Consider the following 17,756-nt stretch of genomic DNA (forward strand, 5'->3'; position numbering starts at 1 on the left):
TCTTACACTGGAGCGCGTCAGAAAAGAATTCACTTTTGCATCTTGACATCTTCAGAGTGCAATATTAGAAAACATTCCCGTGAGCTTAAACGGAAGAAACGTCCCATTGATTTATTAAACGAATTAAATTTATATAGCACTAGCCAAAGCAATGCAATAACTTCATGCTCATTTTCTTTTTCTCAATTAAAAAAAATAAAACAGGCTTAAAGAGTTCAAGTTTTTTTTTACGTGGTATTTGTTCTTCAGTTTTGAGTCCTTAGAGAAGCAGTATCTACACCTGCCATTTGTAGTAACATTTTCCCTCTGTATTTTCCTTCGGGAAATATAAATAAAGCGATAAATCTCTGTAGGCATCAGAATCAAGACTTTTCCTACTTGATACCACCGATAACGTCCTTTTTTCCCTTTCTGTTCTCTTATCATTGGCTAATACATCTTCTACGTCATCTGGAGGGGAATCAAATTTGATAGTGCCATGTGCTAACTGCCCACGATCACGTGAAGTTTTACAGCCCGAGAACTGAGATACGAAACGTAAGAAACGTATTCGACACTACACTTTCAGCATCTTTCGGGTGCGGCAGCAAGCAGTTAGGGGATGTTATTATTTTCAAGTTAACGCATAAAGTACATTAGGTTAAAAAATGGGAGGAACGAAAAATTACGTAAGTATTGAATAATTTAAGCTCATAAATTAATTACAATTTACAGCCTTCAATTTTGGATTATTCGCAAATTAAACTTTTTTTTATATAATTTCATTTTAGTATATTTAAGATTGTTAGACATGCGCCTACAAAGAGGTTTCCCACTTTTCCAAAAAAATTTTCATCTCTTAGGAAAAACCTGAAATTATTCTCTAGGAAAAACCTGAGTATTTTTTAAAAATATATAAAGATAATTTATCATATTATTATATTATTATCCTAAAGGGCGTTAGTCCAGAAGGGCTATTAATTTCGTTTTGACATTTTGCGTTGATTCACTTTTCAGACTGTTGCCACCAAATTTTACAGTGTATTTTATTCAAAGAAATTAAATCATTCAGAATCTCCATAAATTTATGTAATTTTCTCGTATTGTGATAAAACAACGGTACCTAGAGCCATCACATTTTGAACAGCGTAATCCTTTACCGAATATGGACGCCTGGAAGCCCTAATTTGGAATTTATTTTACGCTCTATTTCATATTTTGGTAGACTCAAGATTTTGGTAGATTTTTAATTATCAAACTCAACGGTTTCAAAGCGAGGAATGGCAACACTGTACGGAAAAAAAAATTAGCTCCAGCGCTAGATTGTGTATCGCAAAATTCTAAAGCTATTGAGACATTTGAAAATTATTTTGCGATATTCCTGTTGAATTGAATTTTATGGTTTAAGTGCGAGGAACATGTTATTTGAAAAATAAATGTAACATAAAAAAAAAAAAAAAAAAAAAAAAAAAAAAAAAAAAAAAAACGTTAAAAAAAGCATCTTTGGCCGTAATGTAAAATCTGAATGATTTCAGATTTTTTTTGAAAATCTTATCTTCTCCCGGCAGGGCATTCAAAATTGCCATTGCGTTTAATTCATTACTACCATATATAGCCATGAGCATTTGGTATAATTACTATTTAAACACTAAATCTAAAAATGAATAAATTATTGGTGATTTGATAAATATTATTACGGGCTAATGATTTTACTCTGACGAAACGAAGGCCTTATGAATAAATATTTTAAAATTTTGATGAGAAATTTCATTCAAAAATGTTTATTCTGATTTTTAAATACTCTTGAAGAAGTGTATGTAACAAACTGTAGTTAAACATCGTTAACTATATTTTAAGAAATATTTTAGCCTTTTGTAATGGAATATTACAAACACTTTCCCCCTTTTTTCGTAGATTATCTATGAAATTTTCCATCTATTTGTAATAATCTTGCAGCTGTCAAACATTCCGATAAGCTTCAGAAAAGGAAGATCTGTGAAAGCGCAGTTTTAAATATCTAGGTAAATAAAAATAAAAATGTGTGAAAAGAGATTAAAAAAGAAATGCATGGGAAGTATGAAAAAGATAGTATTATTCCTTACTTTCTTTTATCAGCTTTTATATCAGTTTCTTTTATATTCACGGAAGCATACACTCTTTTTCCTTATAAGATGATCCTGATAAGCTTTAAGAAAAGATAAATCCCCTTAGCAGCAAAGGATAAGCATTTATTCTTACTTAGTCCTATGTTACCCAAATGAGCTTTCCGTTGAGATTCCTTTATTACATTTCCACATGGAGTTGGTATTATAAAATATTTATCTTCACACGAAACAATTAATATAGAATTAAAGTTATAGATAAATAAATCACTTGTAATTAAGTAATAATTCAATATAATTATCTTCCTTCTGTAACTGACTTACCATATTAAGTAATATTTCCGTCAAAAAATTATTTCCTTACATAATCTTTTTCATAAAATAAATTACTTTTATGAGTAAAATTAAACTGATAACATTTTTTTTATTAAATAAACAGCTATTACTAAAGTAACAACTAAATTATATATTTTTAATCGATGGAGATTTCGAAAAATGACTTCTGCACAGAATATTTCCTAAATTATCTGGAAATGTTTTGCATTTTCGTCTCATTGCCACACCGACATGTGTAATATCGTTTATTTTGCTCTTTCATTACTTAAAGTTTAGAACCCTTATCCTTCAGATAAATATTTTAGTTTATATATGCGGTTTCCCCCCAAATCCAAAGAAATTTAAGCGATAATGTGTTATATTTGAAAATTTAATGTCCTTTGGAGAGTATCTTCCAAACAGCTCGCTTTACTACAGGTCTAAACTGATAAAGTTTTTCTTAAGCTGTTTGTGCGGTTCCTTGGAGTTTTAAAAGTTATTTACGGCTGTGTATTTTAGAAGAAAATTAGAATTAATGTGCATTAGAATTCAGATAGTTTAACTATATTAGGTGCATGATGCTTCATCTCGTTAAGTGAAAATACATAAGAGAAAATGACAATGCTATAAACCTTCTCTAAGACTTCTTTTTTTAACCTATGTTCCCGACAGATTTGTTCTTTTAAGGGGGAGGTCATTTTAAGGAAGCTGATATTCAGTAATGCCCCATTAATTTGCATCATGGATTTACCCTATCAAAGGTTTTTCAAGATTTCTGAGTGATTGGTCTGTTTATTAATACCGTTAATAAGGAAGCGAATTAATTATAATGGAATTAGCGAATACAGGAGCAAAATTAAATAACAAACTATTTTATTAAAGTGACGGAAGTCCAATCGAGCATCCATATCTTTAATTCCACGCCAGATGATCAGTGGCACTAATAAGAACAGTGATGAAAACAAACCTTTTATTTTCACAAACCTTTGCAATTTTTTTTTTCTGTGTTAGCAACTGACCGGAGCTTGGCATTGAATGAAATTAATAGTTATTTAACCATATGGATACATATAAATTAAATAATCATTAAATAATAATTTAACCATCGTTATCATCTTCAAACTGATGAGCAAATTTTACCATTTTAATTTTCATCACCGGATGGCTACCATTTCGTTGCATCTCAAAATTAGCTCATGCAGTGATACCAAAAGCAATTTTCTAGACATTGGCTAAATGTGTGGAGTCATTAGGTTTTTTTAAGCAGGAGATATGAAAAATAAACTATGCTCTTGCCGGGACTCGAATTCCGGACCTCCAGAATACGCGGCAAGTGTGCTTTCAGTTACACCATGAAGGCACGCGGAAAGGAGAGAGAAAATACTTTATATACGTCCCCTTTTAAGGGGTATCAGCAACCCCTATACCGGCAATGTTAAATTGGCCATTTTCGATGTACCTTTTTTCAAAATCTGCTGTAGATACACGCTTGAAATTTTTTGTGTAATTAAAGTATACATATCTAGTTATACTGAAATGAGTTTTTGAAACATTTTGAATTTTAGAGTAATTTACAGAATATTTTGTTAGGTAAAGCAAAATTTAGCACTTTTCTCACACAATTTTTTTTTTTTTTTTTAAAATTTTGTTTTCTTAGTTTATGACGAAATGCTCATTTCAGTAAATATTAGGAAACCTAATAAATAAGTCATAAAAATTTAGATATTTATGAGCAGTAGTTCCTGAGAAAAGGTACATCGAGTATAAAAATATCACGTTTGGAGAAAAAAGCGTTTTTATGTAAAAATTCTCATTGATCAAAGCAGTCGATGACAAATTAAAACTAGATTTATTACAGTTCTAATTTTCATAGAGATTAACGAATCGTATTTTTAGAAAGATAAAAGTATAGTAGAGAATTTGAAAAAGCAAAAATTCGAAATTACAATTTTTTGAAGATTTGGGGGTTCCAACACCCTTTAACGGTTGACTGGGGATGAATGCCCCCAATCGCAAAATCCTGGTGGGGACGAATTACCGTTATGGTGATGACGAATTACCGGGCGTTACTTGCATTTATCAGGTTTTTTGAAGGAGGAGGCGGGAATATGAACAGTGACCTCGCCGGGATTCGAACTCTAGACCTCAAAAATACGCGTCGAGTGTTGTTCTAGTTACACCATTAAGGCATGCGGAAAGGAGAACCTTATAAATGAATACGAAACATCCTCCGTCACGATGGGCAATGGTTCATATAAATATGTATGCCCAAAAATGAACTATGAAGTTACATTACAACTATGATTAATGGGGAAGTAAAATTTAATGCTAAAAATCTTAGATTTTGATGAATTTACAAAAGAACTAGTTCATGTAAATACATACTACAATTCAATTATCACAAACTATGAGCAATGAAAAAAATAGCGTATGGAGAAAACAGTTAATTCTTAGTACAATGTTTTAGTTCAGAAGTGGAAGTCGTCTTTAGCATTCGAACCTTCCCATCTGCACCTTGATACATTCAAATGATTCTACAGAGCTTTCATTTGAAGGATAGCAGATTTTTATTTATTTGTTTGTTTTACATATTAATACTTATCATCAACCTTTCAACTTCGGATTAAATATTATCCTCTTTGATTTTTTCTAACTCAAAAAAAGTAATATAAAGACCACGATCCTGAATTAATTCCCGTTGCTCGATAAGAGAAATTAGAAGTTAGCGTATCATTTATATATTGAATTTAAAGCAGCTCCTGCTATAAAATGGCCAGGTGTAAGAGTGTTCGTGTCATTATAATCATTGGAGAAAGCCACCATGAGTCTTGAATTTAAGCACAAATCTATTTGAGTTATTAAACTGATGAACACTTAAAATGTTTGCTCCAATAGTTCTTTTAAGATGAGCTTTCATTTGCCATAAAAAAGGGTTTTTTTTGCAAGAGGTAGTTTAGGGGGAAGTTTCTGTGCATATTGTGCCAAAAGATAACACACATCTAAGGGCCAATAAAATGTTCAGTATTTGGAGAGGGAATTTTGCATTTCATTTTAGCTATATTCGTGTATTTTTCCTCGTTAATTTAAACATTTCTAAAGTATCTATAATATAGATATAAAATAATATAGATATGAAAATATATATAACAACTATATAATATAGATAATATCTATATAATATAGATATGAAAATCTATACTGCTTATATCTATAATATAGATATAATATAGATATAAGTATCTATAATATAGATATAAGTGTATCTATAATATATCTATAATATAGATATAAGTGTAGATTTTCATTTAGATCTATAATAGTCCGGGTATGCATAAACTGTGACAATATGCACCTGTTATGTTTCATGCAACTTCTTCCATGAATAATCTTTTAGTACTTTTTTAATCCCTACAAATTACTAGTTGCTAATTCAAACTTTTTTCATGACAATTTCTCTTATCAAAGGCTATCAATCGAGCAGTGGTGGAATAGTTACAGTCGCGAAGCACTAATATTTCGCATCTGGGTGTATAATGTATTTACAGCAGTGAACAGTTGAACTGAAATTTAAAAATTTACGTTACGTATGTAATATAATTTCAAACCATTCGGAAGTGGGAAAATAAATCATTCCCGTTTTGCCACTGATGCACATCGAAAGTTCACCGAAACGATATTACAGCTGTGCAGAACAACAAATTTCATTGGAAGAAATGAAACTTCTCCTTTGCATCTAATGAATTAACTAAGTGGTGTAATGCAAATTAATTCTCATAATAATTATGTGAAATATTATGCATCTAATGTATCTAATGAATTAACTAAGTGCGTAGCTAAGTAACTAATGAATTAGACATTAGGTAATTTGCATCTAATGAATTAACTAAGTGATGTAATGCAAATTAGTTCTCATATTAATTATGTGAAATATTATCCTTTTTATGACTCATAGCTTACTTAAAAATAATGTTCATACCTCGAATTGCAGGTTTTCCTTAACATGTACTTTCCTATATGATTAGTTTTATCTTCCCAAATGTATGCATAAGAGTAGAGTAGTATTTCAATTTATAGGGTTTATTTCTATCTAAGTTTTTCGTTTAGGGAAATTTCATTTTCAATTTTTTCCTATTGGTTGACATTATGTTCCTATTAAATATGAATTCATTTTTATAATAATATTTTTCCTATTTATTGACAATTATAATTAAAATAAAAAATTTAGGCACCAGTTAAAAATAGTTAGTCTATCAACAAAGAGTATTCATTACATCACGCGAAAATTCAAAATAAAATTTCAGGAACATGTTTTTCTGAATACAGGGAGAAAGTAACAAAACTTATTTATTTATAAAACATTATATTAATTAATATAACGATATACGATATACTTGTTTGTAGAGACATTAGGTAATTTCGGAGCAGGAGAGATGAAAAATGAGCAAGCCCTCGCCGGGACTCGAACCATGGACTTCTCGATTACGCGTCAAGCGTGCTGACCACTACACCACGAAGGCATACTAAGAAGGCGGGAGAAATACCTTATATGTTAATTGTTTCAAATATTCCTCCTATTAAAAACTTATTTATGGTTATTAAAATGATATAAATATTTAGTTGCCGCTTTCAAATTTTCTGTGTTCTAATGTATGGCTCCTACTGACGTTAAGCTTAGCCGCTCCTTGTCTACAGTGCCGCGACCGAGCCTTGTACTTGCATGCAATATGTGATTGGGCATACATTTTCATTAATGTTTATCAATGGATTATGAATGTTCTGTAGTAGTTCCTGAAGTTTTATATTAAACCATCTGAATTTTTTTTTTTAATTCTCATTTTTTTGTCTGCTACTACTTTTATAATCACGGCAGGTAAGGGTGGTACAACGCTACGTATTCACATATAATTAGTAAAATTTAATTAATTTAGTTTACCAATATTATAACACTCTACATTCAAACAGAAAATGCGACTGATGTTTAAACTCTTTAATGAGTTAGAGAAATTCGGGAAATGACGTCATATTGGTATATCCTGTACCATGGGAGAAATATGAGAAGTTTCAGTTTAACGATGCAGACTTTGAAAACAATCCTGAAATGAGAAAAGCAAGGTTAGATAGCATTACTATCCGTCTTATAAGGGATAATTTCGTGAAAAACCTTCTATGAAAAACTGGCTAATAGTTGCTATCAAGCAGTTCAAACTCAGAAAAAGGAATCTAAAACGAACTATCAGGATTCAGTGTGTTCTTATATCCACCTGATCCTTGGAGAGAAGAAAAAAATTTAAGTGAGGAAAATTCCTTACCGAATTATATTCGTCACTTTGGAAATTAGGCATAGCAGTTGCAGGGAGAATTCTAAACATTGCATTGTGGTGAGTAACACGCGGAGCACTGTGGCATTATGGTCCACCACTAAGCGCCAAATATTCGGAACAGATTTTACTATTTTCAGAACCAGTCTGAACAAAATTTTAAATATCAAACAACGATTAAATCACAGAACATACGTCAAACAGTGAAACGTACGTAAATCAAACAGTAAACGTACGTTCTAAAAAATGGAAAATTAAGTAGTGCAGTTTTTAATTTTGATGCGAAATATCGATATAAATTTCCTCATTTCATCACTTTTAATAATACTGTAATTTTTTACGTGTACATAATTGTGTACTTCATTATTCTCAGTGAATATTTGTTGGTTTTTTCTTTAATGCACTGCTAATGACAGGACTGAAGTAGATTATTTCATTTACGGCTAAACAAACGAGGGTTATCTACCTAAGACGAAAGGTTACCTTTGTGTAAGTCTTTGGAATTGGATTTGGCTCTTTCCCACTTTGCACACGGGAAAGCAACGAAAGCTCTTATACAGCCCACCTGTTGCCGGCGTTTGTGCCAGAATCAGACTATTAGTGATAAGCGATTTTACCGCTCGGCTGCTGGTGGACCTGCATAATGATAAAGATAACTATTAGTGTTTGTAGTGCTCTAGATTTATATACGGAATGGGAAAGGCAACAAACAACAGTGTTTTTAAATGCTATATGCTCAAAATTAAACGAGAAATTTTATGGCGGTTTACATAACTTTAATTTCAGCAGAAGAAAACTGTCTTTCCCAGATTTGAAAATCCGGTCAATACAGGTTATGTCAAAGCGAATAAACTCTAAAAACAGAAGTACAAGAATTCTGTGCTATTTTCTCAGCGGTGAGCAGATTGTTACCGGCATTCAGTATATTGCATTCTAGAGAAGAAGCAGACTTCAAATATTCGTTGCATACTACGGCCAGACGATTCCGTAAAAGTGGACAGCTCTCTAGCAAATTTTACGTTGTGTTCTTTAAACGCTTGCCTATTCGCATTACCACTACAATGTTACAAAGAACACAAGAACTATACAAGAGTTCAATGAAGGGAAGTACTTTTCTTTAATGATAGTAGATTTAACCTGAATAGTGTAATAAGACAGATTATCTGAGTCAGAGGTTAGCACGTGATACACTGGTGGACATTTGCTAAGGATTGATATGACATTAGCAGCGAGAGCAACCACAAAATGGAAAGCAGAAAAATGTGGAAATAAACATAAATGCGGAATACAGTAAGACATGCTGTGCGTATACAAATTTTGGATTGCCGAAATTGTTCGTCACGTGAAGCGCTGATAGGAGAGATAAAGGATTTGAAGCGTATTGACTTTTGTTGCTCGAAAGCAAAATTAAACGAGAAAGAATCAATTGATGAACTTACAGTTTTTAGTATGTCTTCTCGACATCATTTAAATGATTTTACGCATGGCCGTATGATTGGCAACATTGAAGAAGGGCGAAAAGTAACAGAAATTGCTAGGGAGTTCAATGTCAGCCACATTATTGTTTCAAAGCTTTGGAAATAGTTTCATAGAAAGTGAATGTGTAGCAAACGTCACTGGAAAGATCGTGTTCGCAGTGTGACGCCTGAAGCCAGATAGGTACATAGTCTTATCGACATAAAAAACCGGTGCAGCACAGCTCTTGAGGAAGCAAATCAGTTACTTGCTGCTACTGGCAACTGAATCTTCCGAAGAACTATAGCCAGACCTTTGCATCAAGAGAGTCTATGCGCCCACCGTCCTGTTGTGTGCATTCCATTGTCTAGACAGCAACGAACCGCTAGTTTGCAAGGTATCGCGAGCATCGCAATTGAAACTGTACTGTTCGTAGATGAGAGTACGTTATGCCTGTTAGCGGATTTTACACGCCAACTAATCTGGTGTGAGAGTGGTATTGCTTATCGTCCAGAAAATATCCAGAAAAGGACCGGTATCCGAGGTGCAATACCATGGTATGGGCCGGAACTATGATCAATGGCCATACGTTTCTGCATGTGTTAGCAACTGAGACTATGAATGGTCAACGATCCAATTAATAATCTGCTGCCTCATGTTCGCATATTCCGTAGTGCTTCCGTTGATAGTTTTCTTTCATGAACAACAACATATTGTGCCATCGAACAGGAGTCCAGGAGTATCTAGTGAGCGAGTATATTCATCGTCTCGTATGGCCAGCCCGTTTTCCAGATCTGAATCCCATTGAAAATGTTTGGGATACTTTGGAGAGGAGTCGTGTTGGTCGACAATGCTCTCCAATAAACAAGGACATCTTCATCCGTACACTGACAGAGGAAAAGGACTAATTTACCCCAACAGCTGTTCGATAATGTTTGCAAAATATGACACGTCGTGTAGAATCTTACATCGCCCTTCATGATGACCATCTCCCGAATTGACGTCTTACGCCTGAATGTCTGCGGACGATAATTGCAATTTTTTCACTTTTACGTATTCAGCACAGTATGACCATTTTGTCCTTTGTACACTTTTTAAAGTCTTCTAGATTTTGGAGCACAATAAATTATCTTTATTGTTATGCCCTGTTATTGGTATTCTGGTAGCATTGCTTTAGTTCACTTGGCATTCAAACAAACTTACTTTTTAACGCACTATATAGCTGTTTGTAAACCGTTCATATCAATTGTCCACCACCGTATTACACTGCAAGTATTACTGAAACAACTCGATTCTTTTATAGTGCTCTCGTCTAGGAAGACACTATACTGGATGAATATACAGAGCTGCATACAATGGAAATCAGTACAGTAACCACTGAGAGCTATTGTAGTGGTTTAATCCTACTCCAGTGTGAGTTCCTTCCAAGCTGATATGGCCCCGACTTTATGTACGGTAAGGAGAGTAGACGAAGGTTTTCCATCATAACTTGCATTCGCTGCTGAGTAACCAGATCTTCTTTACTTCACGGAAAGTGGTATACGGATTTAGTCTAAATTATTTAAGTGTTCAACTTTACGCCAGCGTGATATAAGAACCAACCAGGCACAGCGAAACAAGAACGAATTGATATCGGGTCAACGATTTTGTGTTTTCAGCTGTAAATTCTCGTATGCGTAACTTTACTTTCTCTGATGTGGCCTGTCCACGGGTCAAAGTGGACGGGTCAAAGTCCCGTGGACCAGGAAGTCAAATCCTGGTCCACGGGTGTGAAAAAGCTAATGCTTTTTACGACTTGGTAATTGTGATGTATGATATGACCATGACATTTGTGACAGATATATCTATACCGCTACTGAATGCTCCCAAATGCTACACCCTTCATGCTGCGGATATCCAAAAGTGAGGGCAGTGCTGGAATAGACTAGCGTTTTCATTTCTCCTATTTGAATCCCATCAAGCAATGTCAAGAACATTCTTGAGCATGCATTTGCGACACGCTCACGACCACTGGCAACTGTTTTGTAGCTGAAAGTAGTTTCGATAGAGCAACGTTTTCTTAAACTTGTGTTCCACGGAATCCTAAGGCTATACGGCGATCATTCAAGGATTCCCCGAAACTTACGTGCTTTGTCTCATAGTATATGAGAAAGTAACTTCGAAAGCAATAAAAATTAGCCTCTCTACTAAATTAAAGAACTAAAATAAGAATAATCCTCTCAGCCAGTGACTAATCTGGATAGTCGATGCAAATGCAACAGTCGGACGTCGCAATTTGGGACAGTGCTTTGATGGGACAATTTTTAGCATTCTGCAGCAAACTCACTTTACCGGAAAGGGGGAATCCTCTAATTTTAAATACAGGGAAATCCTTATAATTAAATACAAAAGGATGCTCGAAGTAGCGAGGGATAATAGTCAGTTATCAATATGTATCTTATAAAATACTAAGTTATTGAACTTTTTTTAATTAAAATTTTTTGCTTATTGATAAATTTTATTCGTTATTATAACACCATATCAAGCATATTCTTCCATAAGACTGGAAGTAAAAAACACAATATCTCGCGGACCATAATATAAATTATATACAAATCCAGCCAGATAACCGACAAAAATTTATTTTCAATGATTACGCACTTAAGCCATGGAACAACTGCATTGATGTCTGTACCAATGAAGCAACGGCCACGAGTGGCATAACTGATGGAGCTAAACAGCTTATTAAAAATATCTCCAAAACTTTTTCTAGTAAACACTGCATGACACATAGGCAAGCAAACTGCCTATAGCTTAACTAAGCTAGCTAAGCTTACTGCAAAAAAAATTAACCCCAGCTATACTTGATGAAGTCGTCAAAGTCATTAACTTCATAAAACCACAGTTAATAAATAACCTTTTATTAAAATTACTATGGGAGGGCATGGGAACAGTACGCACATCTCTTCCTTTATATACTGAAGTCAGACGGTTATCTCAAGGAAAGATACTAACCCATAATTTTTAGTTAAAGGACGGGGTGCAAGCGTTTCTTAGAACGCAATTTCGAATTGAAAAATCGATTATTTGATAGAAATTGGCTGCTTAAAATTATATATATAAGCGACATTTTTTTTCAAACAAACAAATGTATTTGCAACTCACGAAAAATTTCTTGCTTTCATGAAAAATATTTTATGACAATTCGCTTGTTCTCCAGACGACTTTCATTGCTTTGGGAGACATTTATTGAAGAAATTATTCTGCAACTGAAAAGTCTGAGAGAAAATTTAATCAGCATTTTTCAAATGAACAGGATATTAAATATCAAAATGAGTTGTGGATTAAAAACCCATATTGCCAATCCACGACCTTAGACCATGCAATCAGAAGAATATAAAACTTTTATTTACATGACTTCTGATTCATCGCTGCCAAAGAAAAGTTTATACAAATGCCGTTAGAGAAAGTTTAAAAGATGAATATCCTAACTTGTCAAAAAGATCGTGCTAGCATTTTTACTATTTGCAACTACACAGAATGGGAATCTCAGGTGTATGTATCGATAAAAATAAATACCTGATCAGACTTGAAGCCAAACATGTCATGAGACTTCAACTTTTATCAATAAAACCTAATATTAAGTATATCTGCGATAATACATAGTGTTAAGCATATCTGCGATAATGTTAAGTATATCTGCAATAATACACCCATCTCATTAAAATTTAAAAGTCTTGTTCGAATACGTTATTTCAAGATTCAACTTTTAGATTAATATTGAAGTAATTGCTTTTAAAAGAAAATAAATATTATTTGCAGTAATTGTCGTTTGTATTACAAACAATCCGTTAACGGAATGTGGCATTAAATTATAAATATTGAAGCAAACCAGGGTTCCACGATAAAAGTAGACATTAAAAAGGGTTCCACTTATCAAAAAAGTTAGGAAAAGCTGCGATAGAGGAACGGAAAATTCTACAAGTGGCTCATCAACTTCCCCATTTAAAATCTGTGTGCAAAACGTACCTTGTCGTTCGTGGCATAATATGTCTTACTGAAGATCATTAGTTATCCGTATTTAATCTCTGACAGCAATCCTTTTTTAGGAAGGCAAAACAACCATTTCTAAATAAAATAGATTTGTACATTTTTGCATCTATTACTTTTAATGCGCTGTTCCTTAATTACTTCGGTATTACTTCTTAATGTGACATTAAGTTAAAAACCTGATTATTATTAAGTTTTGCATACCAGTACATAATAAAACTCATAAATGGTGTTGTCATTACTCGACCATAATTCTTCAAATGTATTTTGCAGACGGCAACTAAAGAAAAGGATGAGAAAATGTCGAAGAAAAAAGGCAAAATGGACTTAGAGGAGTTAAAGCAAGAGGTCTCAATGGTGAGTACTTTATAATTTAAGCAATTATATTTACAAATATCCCATCTGAGAACGTTTGGGAAAAAAATTAAAATAGGTACTTTTTCTTCTTTCATAATTTATTTCGCGATTTTGAATTGGTATTTTGCAAAATTTGTTTCAGCACCTCTCTCCCCCCCAAAAATTCTTTTATAGCAAAGAACCATGTGTTTAGGGCGGTTCTGATCTCTTCCAGATTTCTTAACAGTGAAAGGAACAAGAATAAAATAAAATAATCAGTTTAATTCATTACAGTTAACAGTTAATTATTTGAACGACAATCTACTAAATTAGATTTACGAGTATTTAAGAATACTTATTATTCTACTAAATTAAACTTAGAAGTGTTACTAAATTTGTTTTTCCTAATGGCTAGGTAAAAAGCTACAAATAACTAAAATCTTATGAACAAAGGTTACAAACAAATGGAACTAATAACAAGAAGACCGAAGTCTTTGCCTAATTATGCGTTCTTATGTTCCAGTACGTCGACTCTTCTGTAAGACCACGAATAGCCCCACATCGAAATAGATGGTCCCCGTCCCTTTCTTCTCCAGAATCACAAAGTGGGTAAATTTGATAGGTTAAAATGCTTGCGTGGTACAGGTGAGTAACAAGGCAATCATGTGTTGTAGACAAACGGAAAACAGTCACTGCATTCGTCTTGGACTATCGGGAATAAGAGAACTTAACCTCCCCCAACTTTTTAAGACCGTACGAGTCCGAAGATCTCGTAAGGTATTACATGTAAATAATTATTTTAAAAGAATTTTAATCTTCCAATAATAAGTGGCTGTATTAGGATGTTGTAGTAAGCTGGAACCTGTTTTTGCAAAGAAGTCCGCTTGTTCATTGCCCCAAATGCCACAATGGCCAGGCATTCACTGGAGAACGATTTGTTTCCCCTTTAAAGAGAGAGTTCTGAAGAATTCTTGCCATTTCAAAATTTCAATTATTAATAAGCGTTCAACAGAGCTAATTGACTGAACGGCATGTAAGGCTATCTTCCAGTGGGAACATACGAAAAAAATTGTGAAGATTCACAATTTTTTCGTATGTTCCCACTGGAAGATAGCTTTTCTTCATTATTGCTTATATTTACTCTATGTAGTGCTTATATTTACTCTATGTAGATGGTACAATTAAAAATATATCAAAACACTAGAATATTACAGGAAATATTAAAACAATAAAAAAATTATAATTGTAACTGAATGTGGTTGGTAAATGGTAAACACATTAGGAGAAAAATGAAATTACTTCCAGCGCAAAATCTTTTTTTGATTAGCAAAGCTATTTAAGTGCACACACATGCATCATGCACACACATTATATTACACATGCATCGACAAGCAATTACTTTTTGTACCTTCCTCTATTATTTATCTGTTATTTATTAATAATTATTCATAGTTGGAGATAATAAATAAACATTCAGTTTGTGTAGTCATTAGAAAAAGATCAAAATTTTATTTCTTCAACTTATATTTTTACCTACAACTTACATTACAAGTTATATTTTTACTCTTCCACTTATCTTTTCCTTTAAAACTATGATACAAAGCTTAACTATAAGCTTTCATTTTAATTTTAGATGCTTCGCATTCCTTCAAATGTATTCTGTGCAACTGAATAACCCGTTGAAATATTCTTATTAGTTTTAAGCCGTATATTGTTTCAACGATCAACTATGACAAGGACAAAGATGATAACGGGAGGGAAATAAATTTTCAAGGTGCAATGTCAACTCTTCTTGACGCCAGGTGGCGTACCTATTGTTTAGATTGCCATGAGTTAGATAAACGGAGGACAGATGCGGCATAAACATCTAGAGTTGGGATGAGAAACCTAGGGCATTTTATCAGACTTTTCCCAAATGAAAACCACGTGTTTTCCCCTTTTTTTAAATGATTATTTTTTAAAATTATTTAAGGACTAAGCTACAGTTATTTTACAGGAAATATAGTTATGCTTTCAGGTTTTCTGACAGAAACCTGACTAAAACTAGTAGCATGTCAATACCGCCAGGTCCTAATCTTTTCTTTTATATCAGTATTCTCTGTACACTACAGAATTTGTATGATAAAATAGAATTATTTTATGCTTTTGACATTTTTTGTAAGCATAAGAATATTTTAAAATAAAACTGTACACAAATTATTTTGTAGACTTAAAATATGGTCTTGTATTGCAAAAGACTTCTCATTGTAGGAAGCTCTAAGAAGTTCTAGAATGTTCGCAGGCTGCAGTGAAAGTAATATACGAAAGACGAAATCTTTTGCAATAAGTAAACATTCATCGTATTAAATAGAAAGCTATAGTACATCCAAGTTGTAGTAAATTTAACAAGTCAACTGGGATTGTTTTATCATTTTTGTTTAAAGTAAAGAAAGATTTATGAGAAATAAAGTACTGAATAAAGTTGCGAATTGAATTTTTACAAGTTTTATGACAGTTTTTAAGTTACATATATGCATATTGTTAAGTTACATTGTAGAGACATTAGGTTATCGTTTGGAAGCAGAGGAAATGAAAAATAAGCAACACCTCCGCCGGGAATCGAACCGCGGACCTCGGGAATACACGCCCAGCGTGCAGACCACCATACTACGAAGGCATACTAAGAAGGCGGGAGAAATACCTTATATACTCCCCCTTTTAAAGGGCGACTGGGGTTTTAGGGAACCCAATCGGCAAAGCCTGGGTGTGGAGAATCATCATCTACCACACTTTTTTTTAGTTTGGACGCCCCTGTACAGACATTAGGTTATTTTTGAAAGCAGAGGAAATGAAAAATTAGCAATGCCTTTGCTGGGAATCGAACCACGGACCTCTGGAATACGCGCTCAGCGTGCAGACCACCACATTACGAAGGCGGGAGAAATACCTTATAACATATTATATATATATATATGACAAAGATTTAAAAAACTCATTAGGATTCAAATATAAAGATGAAAATAAAAACGTAGAATAAATCATGCATAACTTTATTTATATATAATTCCTAGACAGGATGATAAAACAATTTGGAGGAAAAAAACTGATAAAAGAATTTTTATAAATTGAATTAAAATGCATTTCAGAGAATAAATACATGTAATTTTATCTAAATGTGCATTAACTGAGGAATAAATACATATAATTTTATCTCAATACAGTAAATGAGAAATTAATAAATGACTAATTATTAGAATTGAAAAGTGTTCTTCATAAATGCATTAGCGTCTTTGCTTGAAACTAACAGCAAGAAAATACGCAATAAACAAAAGAGTATAAAAAAGAGTAAAGAATGGTATGTGCAGAGTAAACAATAAATGAACGGACAGTGCCAGAGTAAACAGGAAAGCTCTAGATGTAGACTTTGCGACATCAGCTATGTAGTATAAAAGGGAGAAACATTATTGACATTATCGTAGTCTTGATCTGTAAACAATGTTTCCGGAGAGAAAAAAGATGTGTTAGAACTTAGTCTGAATAGTCGTGAGCAAAGCTGACTGAAAACTTGGTGGGAAATGAAAGCTCTAAGAAGGTTTTAAGTTTCTGTTTTCACATAAAGAAGGCTTTTACGATATAAAGAGTAAACTGGCTGCAATGGTGGCCTAATATAATATGTTTTTAACAAAATCAGCCAAACGACCCATATATATTAAGTCAATGTAAGGGTTGAGGAAAAATTATGAAGCTAGTACGTTTTTATTATCCTTAAAATACTAGATACCGATGAGAAATTTGAGTCTCTGAAGAAAGAAGCAGTGAAACCAGAGGCAAAACCGCAATTAATGGAGAACTAAGTAAAAAAAATTATAATAATCATAGTTGAAAACAGTAACACTTTTAAATTTCAGAGGACAAAAAGCCATTACTATGCCCCACCTCTTTTTTTAATCACAAAAAAGCTTACAACCGAAAAGTCCAGTAAAGTGTTCTTAAATGTTTCACTAAATTCACTCTTGCTATAAACATTGCTGAATCTTTCTTTGAAAGGCAAATAGAAAGTATTCCTGCGAGTGATCTTGAACTGCAATTTGTTTGGATTTGTCAACATAATCGGTAAATTACGAATTGATCATTATCGCGTTAAAACACTATTGTTATTTCTTATAGCAATGAAAATATAACTTTGCCTGAGTTTCTAATCACCAAAAAAATCTTACATGATAGCACAATACAAAGTTAACAA

General features: G+C 33.1%; 1 protein-coding gene across 1 annotated transcript in view; it reads left to right on the forward strand.

Moving 5' to 3' along the window:
* Positions 1 to 511: 511 nt before the first annotated feature.
* LOC118182892 (sodium/potassium-transporting ATPase subunit alpha-like) overlaps positions 512 to 17,756 on the forward strand; it is a 109,125-nt gene continuing 91,880 nt past the window's right edge. The window contains exons 1-2 of the mRNA XM_085817577.1: positions 512 to 668; positions 13,472 to 13,555. Of these exons, the coding sequence (XP_085673703.1) occupies positions 648 to 668; positions 13,472 to 13,555 (105 nt within the window). The 5' untranslated portion in view covers positions 512 to 647. The remainder of the gene's footprint in view (positions 669 to 13,471; positions 13,556 to 17,756) is intronic.

Source organism: Stegodyphus dumicola, chromosome 5 (genome assembly GCF_044657685.1).
Source record: "Stegodyphus dumicola isolate Sdum_Otavi_A_Nest chromosome 5, ASM4465768v1".
In the NCBI taxonomy this organism is placed as follows: Eukaryota; Metazoa; Arthropoda; class Arachnida; order Araneae; family Eresidae; genus Stegodyphus; species Stegodyphus dumicola.